Below are 8038 nucleotides of genomic sequence, written 5' to 3'. Positions count from 1 at the left end.
CTAATTCCCTAACAATTAATACAATCTCAGTAGATTCCTGAAATATAATGCCATTTTGTGGTATGGATATTGAAATGAAAACAAGCTTTTTTGGAATAGAGTAACATCAAATTATTCAAGCCCATCCTATGGTACAAAAAAACCCAAAACAACCTAAATTAAAATCTAAACCACTGATAATCATTACTATATAGCTATTAACTATTTACTTAGGAATATTCTTAGTTTAAACTTGCTTGATTATACAATTTGTTTGAAAAAGCCTAAATATTTCACTGAGATGTAATCTCACAATAACTGACTAGAGCATGGCATTATTTTTTAGATTTCTTTGTTTTAAAATATAGGTTAATTAAAAGAAATGCTGTCAACTTTACGTTATTAAGGTAACTCTTCTATCTTAGCATTAAAGGCAAATGAAAAGCAGACTTTCTAAAAATGAAAATATACTGGCTATTCTTGACCAGATTATCACTTATTTCTAGAAGCATGCAGAGTGGCCTCTAGTATATGTTATTTACTCCCTGCGGCTATAAACATAACCAATCTCTAGAATAAGGATACAAATGCATTGCTTTGAAGAAAGAAAAAAATTATCTGTCTCAGAGATTCTGTATGACAGTTAATTTATGGACTGTAAAAATGTAGCAACCCTATGATTTAGTGAGAACAAGCACACTTACCATTTAGAAGATTTTACTTTGCTTCCTGGGTGTTTTTGTTTGGTTTTTTGTTTTATAGTAAAAGTGTTTTCTCTCTTAATCAGGAAAGGATTTGGTAGAGTGACATTAAATGTTTTCTTCAGAACAGAATGTCTTAAAAATGGACTGAGCTATGGATATTTGAACAAAAGAATAGCATATTTTAATTATGTCATTCATAAACTTTGAAAAATTACTTTTTATAAATCTATAATGAGCTCATTAATGTGAATAACTTACAACTTACTAATACCATTCATTAATATTGTGGACTTTTAGATTCCTAGGGTTAATATCCATAAATGTGCTTTAAAGTATAAAATAATTACAAGTCATGAGGTTAACTAAAGCATGTTTAATAGTTTTGCTGAAGATTATACATATTTCAGAGAGACCAAATCTTTTGTGAAACCTTATATCATGTTTTAAAAAGATATAGTTTTTTGTACATATCAATATCAAACCATCTTTACTCTCAAAATAAATTTTGCTTCCAGTGAAGGTAGATATTGATTTCTCAGATGTGCCGTCTCTTAACATTTATCATTTCAACAAATATTGATTAAATGCATATCATCTGCCCAAAACTATCTTTTGGTACTACAAACATGCAGTAACAAGATAAAGTCCTTCTGCATTCACCATCCACTTACCAATGAAAATATTGAGAAAGCAAAAATCTAAAAACCAAAAAAAAAAAAAAAAAAGAAAGAAAGAAATAGTGTCTGATTTTCAACTGCTGTTAGGGATATTTACTAAATCTCTTGCAAAAAGATCACTAAAAAAAAATAATGGAATATTCATTCAACCAATTTATTTAGTACCTCCTATAAGATGGGTACCAGCCTGAGCAAAGTGCTACCAACACGTATCTTTTGTTGGTTCTCATGCCCCTCTCTCCAAGAACACTGTACAACAGGATACATAAAGAAGTTGGAATTAAGATAAGTAGTGGATAAGTACAAATTGTTGAGAATACTGCATTCTTAGATTTATAGTTTTCATTGTCTGCATGTGATACGATGAATAGTTATAGGTTTAGAGTCAGCTTCATGTAGGATAGTTAGTAGATCTCAGTGCAATCCTGAACTTAAGACACTTCAAATGTCTGTGGCCTATGGAAGGTTATTCCCCCTCTCTGAACTTTAGTTTCCTCTTTTTCAAATGGAGTTAATACTATCTATCTTATATAGACTTTCTGGGTCTATTAATTGAATTAAAGTATATAAAGTAGCCTTTGTTCTTGAGAAGCAATACAGTTTAGTGGTTAAAAGCATGGGCTCTTGGTTGGAACTCAACCTTGCCTTGCTATCTGCTTTCTGTATGTCCTTAAGTAACGTATTTAACCTCTTTCCGTGTTTTGGTTTCCACATTTAAAAAATAATGATGATTAAACAATAATTATTTTGTAGTATTGTTTTAAGAATTAAATGAGTTCACATGTTTAAAGCATCTCAAGCTTGGCATATCAAAAACATTATGTATCAAGTATTATTATTATTATCTTGTACAGTGTCTCCCCAAAAGTAAATATTTTATATCAACTTACATAAAAATAAAATTTCATTCTTATATTTACAGAACTGTGGAACAGAGCAGGTGAAATTAGCCTTCAGTCTAGTGGTCTACAGAAACACTGAAAGTTCACTGGGATATATTATTCCAGCAGGATAAAAGTAAAAGGCAGATTATTTTCATGATCAGCATATGAGAACAAAGTCAGGCAATCCCCACACCTTGCTGTCAGAAAATGTAAATTTTTCATACATGTTCTCTTTCAAAAGCCTGAGCAAACAGAAATATGTTTATACAATTCCAATAAATATAATGCAGCATAAGGAAAATAACATTAATTTGAGTAACATCTAGTATTTATTCATAATATAAAAAATATATATTTCAGGAAAAATATAATAAAATTAGAACAAAATAAAGCTGAAGTATAAACTCAAAAATTTTAAAAGAGCATTTTAAATAACTATTAAATTAAAGAAAGTATAAATAAAAATGTTTTAGAAAATAATACAAAAGAACAACAAATCAACATTCATAGAATTACCCCCAAAGCTGCAGTCATAATCCAAAATGTTTCATGATTTAAAAAAGGAAAACAGGAAATTCTACTTACTCCTCCTTTCATTCATTCCACAAGTGAATATCAAGGGCCTTCAACATGCCAGGCACTGTACTAGAGTCTAATGGTGAAATTGCCAACAAACAAGACAAAACTCCAGGCCTGGTGAAATCTACTACCAATAATCAGATAATCATAAAATCAATATAAAATCAGACAATGATAACTCTCAAGGAGAGGTACATAGAGACAAATAGAAGACCTGACTAAGCAAAGGCAATCAGAGACTTCATTAAGGAAGTGATGATGGAAGTTGGAAATCTGAAGGAAGAACAGACCCTACCTAGGCTACAATGAGGAGGAAAATGGACAGACACAGTCCAGGCTCAGAGACCAACAGACACTAAGACCTGTAGCATGTTCTAGTCACTGAAAGAAGACCCGTGGGCTTGGAGTGGTATAGAGGAAGGGAGGCATGGTGAAAGGTGATGATATAGAGCTAAGTAGCCAGGTTAAGAATTTTAGCACTTGTGCTAAAAGTAATGAGAGAACATTGAAGTTTATTAAAAAGAGGGTGAGAGATGATTTTCTGATTTGCCTTTTGGAAAAATTATTCATTACTATATTTTGCATTAATGTTTTTATTATACAAATATTGAATATCATATGTATACTTACCTAATTACTAAAATAATTGTATGTCACTAATTTCGATTGGAATTATTTATTTTTGCTTATTTAAATAAGAATTACTCAGCAAGAGATTTTCAGATTACAATTATCTTCCAGAAAGAGGGAAGACTCTACAAGTCTGCTGGTCAGGGGAGAAGAAGGGGTTAAAGATGAAAATGTGGCAGTTTTGTACAAATAGACTACTGAGAGATTATAGCACGGGAGAAGGACCCAGGGTCAAGCCATTAAGAACTCCCAAATTCATGGCCATGTATGGGGAAGGAGCGTATAAAAGATAGGAAAATGGAGCAGGTGGAGGGATAGGAGTAATATCAGAGAGTAGTGTGTCAGGGAAGCCAAGAGAAGAGCATATAAGAGAGTGTACCGAGATTTCAACCCTGCCGAGAAATCTATTAATAAGTAGACTGAAAAACATTCCTCATATTGAGAGAAAAGAAGCACATTGGTTAACTTAGTTGAGGTAAACTAAAGTGATTATGAGCTAGATTGGAGGAAATTGAGAAGTAAGGAAGTACAGCACTACAGCTAGCTTCAAAAATAGAAAAGAGAAAGAAATAGTCAAAGGTAAATGAAGAGTCTGGAAATATTGGTTTATATATATATATATATATATATATATATATATATATAAGAGATTTGAAAGTATGTATGTATATATGTATTTTAAAGATTTTATTTATTTATCTGACAAAGAGAGCACAAGCAGGGGGAGCAGGGAGGGAGAGGGAAAAGCAGGCTTCCCGCTGAGCAGAGAGCCCAACATGGGGCTCCGTCCCAGGACCCCGGGATCATGACCTGAGCTGGAGGCAGATGCTTAACCTACTGACCCACCCAGGTGCCCCGAGATTTGAAAGTATTTAAAAGACAATGGGAATCACCCTGTAATTGAGAGTGGGAGGGGGTATCTGATAGTGAAATATTCCCAAAAATACAATAGGGTTAAAATCCATAGCATAAGACATATGGAGGTATTGGTGTTGGAATAGTGGAAGATGGAAAAAAGGAGAAATGTATAGTACTAGTTGAAAAGGATTGTAAAATAAATCCAGATATACATAAATTTACAAATTAAATAAAATGTAATTAAGGGAAAACTCCATCTGATATCTTTTTGTTTGTTTTTCTCTGTAAGTGGCAGGTCGTGTTCCTCTTAGTCCTGTTCCCATAGAAATGACTAAGGAAATACATGAAGATAGAAAACCAGGTGTTAATATTGACAAACAGGGATAGGACATTTATCTGGTGAAATTTTCAAAGAATTACTGATAGATATAATAGTGATGGGAATGGACTGAATGTCCATTTAGGGTCTGATTCAAACCTCCTATCTCCCATCTTCAACCCAATTCCAAGAAAAAAATATTGACTTCTGGAAGTTGACATTTTGTCTTTCTTGATCTAGAAATGAGGAAGTAGTATGGTTATTGCTGGGAGGGAAATATGAGAGTCAGTATAGTTTTGCGAGGTCCCAAATTTCAATCCTGGCACAGTACATAGAACAAACTTAGAAATGAGCATGGCCAATTTTATTTCTTTTTTTTTTTTTTAAGATTTTATTTATTTATTTGACACAGAGAGAGAGAGCACAGATAGACAGAGCGGCAGGCAGAGGGAGAGGGAGAAGCAGACTCCCTGCCGAGCAGGGAGCCCGATGCAGGGCTCAATCCCAGGACCCTGGGATCATGACCTGAGACGAAGGCAGACGCTTAACGACTGAGCCACCCAGGTGCCCCTGGCCAATTTTATTTCTGACATTAGAATTCAGACAAAAGCCAAGATACTACTATGTCTGAATTTGGGAAGTAGAAATAGAGTAGAGGTATCAGGCTTTATCCATAGCAGAGGAAATAAATGAAACTCTTTCTATGGCTATTCACCCCACCAGTTCCCTCTATTCCTTTCCCCAAAGGCTTCTGGATCTGAAGGTCTAAAACTGAAGGCCAACCTAAGAAAGATTTAGAGAGCTGGTATGGTACCAGATATTATAAAATAATATGTCTTTATATTTAAAACAATGTGGCTCAAGTCCAAAAACAGGTGGTAAATTCAGGGGAAAAGTAGTTTGCTAGGCTTAAAATAAACATAGGCATTTAGCATATGATGAAATTGGCATTTCAAGTCAACAGGAAAAGGATGTACTCAAAGGTTATTGGTACTGGAATAATCAGATTTGTAAAAAGCAAATTACTATCATAAATATAAAGATATGGAATATCATATATTCACATTGTGGGCTCATGCAAATTTAAATATTTAAACATTTTTTTTAAAAAGTGGAGAATTAAAATAAATAGAAGAAAAGACAAGTCATACCAGGTCTAGGATTTTATTTTTGGGCAATTTTTCTGATTCTTCACAAATTGGTAACTGACATGATTTTCATTTTATTGTTTTATATAATAGGAATGCCAATAAAGTCTTTCAAATTTTTTAGAAAAAATTTCTGGTAATGTTCTAAAAATTATTCTCAATATAGGAAAAAATAGAATGTTGCCACGGTCATTTTGTAAAGTTAGCTATATGATTCTAAAACATGGCTACTGTTCACTATCAATAAAATGCACATTGGGGCACCTGGGTGGCTCAGATGGTTAAGCATCTGCCTTCGGCTCAGGTCATGATCCCGGGGTCCTGGGATCGAGTCCCGCATCGGGCTCCCTGCTCAGCGGGTAGCCTGCTTCTCCCTCTGCTTCTCTCTCTCACTCTCTGTCTCTCATGAATAAATAAATAAAAGCTTTAAAAAAATGCACACTATCCAACTTCAAGACTTACTATAAAGCTACAGTAACCAAGATAATGTGATATTGATGAAAGAACAGATATAGAGATAAATGGAAGAGAATAAAGAGCCCAGGAAGAAATCCGCACAAGTGTAGTCAATTGATCTTTGACAAAGGAGCAAAGACAATACCATGGAGCGAAGACTGCCTTTCAACAAACGGTGCTGGAACAACTGGACATCCAAATGCCCAACGTGGATCTAAACGCAGACTTTACACCCTTCACAAAAATTAACTAAAAAGGTATCCTAGACCTAAATGTAAAATGCAAAAATACAAAATTCCTAGAGGATAATCTAGGAGAAAATCTAGATGACCATGGCTCTGGCAGTAACTTTTTAGATGCAACACCAAAGGCATGACACATGAAAGAAATCACTGATAAGTTGGCCTCCATTAAAATTAAAACTTCTGCTCTGCCAAAGACACTGTCAAGAACTTGAGGAGACAAGCCATGACTGGGAGGAAATATTTGCAAAAGATATATCTGATAAAGAACTGTTATCCAAAACATACAAAGAGCTCTTCACACTTGAACAATCTGATTAAAAATTGGGCAAAAGATCCGAACAGACATCTCAGCAAAGAAGATATACAGATGGCAAATAAGCATGTGAAAAGATGCTCAACACCGTATGTCACTAGGGAATTGCACATTAAAACAACAAGATGCCATTTTGTACCTATTCAAAGGGCCAAAACTCAAAAAACTGACATCACCAAATGCTGGTAAGGATGTGGTGCAACAGGAACTCACTCACTGCTGGTCAGAATATCAAATGGTACAGCCACTTGGAGAGAGTTTTGTGGTTTCTTACAAAACTAAACATATTCTTACCATGCAATCCACACTCCTTGGTATTTACCCAAAAGCATTGAAAAGTTATGTCTACAAAAAACCTGCACAGAGGTGTTTATAATTGTCAAATTTGTTCATAATTGTCAAAACTTGGAAACAGCAAAAATATCCTTCAGCAGGTGAATGAATAAATAAACTGTGGTACATCTAGACAATGGGATATTATTCAGTGTTAAAAAGAATGAGCTATGAAGCCATGAAAAGCCATGGAGGAACCTTATAGGCATATTACTAGCTGACAGAAACCAAGCTTAAAAGACTGTATACTGTATGATTCCAACCATATGACATCGTGGAAAAACAAAACTATGGAGACAGTAAAAAGATAAGTGGTTATTACCCTGATAAATGGGAAGTAGGGATAAATAAGTAGAACACAAAGGAATTTTTAGAGCAGTGAAACTGTTCTGTGTGATACCAGAACGATGGATACATATTCTTATACAATTTTCCAAACCCAGAGAATTTACAGCATTGAGTGAACCCTAATGTGAACTACGAACTCTGGGTGATTACGATGTGTCGGTGTAGGTTCACTAATTGTAATAAATGTATCCTGTGATGGAGGAGGTTGATAGTAGGGAGACTGGGATGGGGCAGGGAGTATATGGGAACTCTCTGCATTTCCCACTCAATTTTGCTATGAACAGAAAACTACTCTTAAAAAAGTCTATTAAAAGTATGTGGAGTGATTCTGAAATTCATCTGAAAGAATAGACAAGAGAAAATAGATTGGTAAGTTTTTAATAATGACAATAATGAGAAAAAGCTTGCCTTATAATAGATTAAATAATTTAAATAGCCATAATGATTAAAATAGAGATATTCAGGTATGGTATTTGACAGACAAAATTTTGGGTGGAAACAATTTTTATAAAACTCAAAGGTTGTCATGTCCTATATGTTTCCGTTCTAAACTCTAACTTGTCTA

General features: G+C 34.1%; 1 protein-coding gene across 1 annotated transcript in view; it reads right to left on the bottom strand.

Annotated features, from left to right (window-relative positions):
* Positions 1–679: 679 nt before the first annotated feature.
* Positions 680–8038, bottom strand: part of STPG2 (sperm tail PG-rich repeat containing 2) — a 517945-nt gene continuing 510586 nt past the window's right edge. The window contains exon 17 of the mRNA XM_088020218.1: positions 680–827. Within this exon, the coding sequence (XP_087876344.1) occupies positions 680–827 (148 nt within the window). The remainder of the gene's footprint in view (positions 828–8038) is intronic.

The sequence above is a fragment of the Eumetopias jubatus genome, unplaced genomic scaffold (genome assembly GCF_037043125.1).
Source record: "Eumetopias jubatus isolate StellerSeaLion01/CBP00866 unplaced genomic scaffold, mEumJub1_p1.0 scaffold_2, whole genome shotgun sequence".
Lineage (NCBI taxonomy): Eukaryota > Metazoa > Chordata > Mammalia > Carnivora > Otariidae > Eumetopias > Eumetopias jubatus.
Note: the sequence above shows the minus strand (reverse complement) of the source record. Positions and strands in the feature narration are given on the sequence as shown.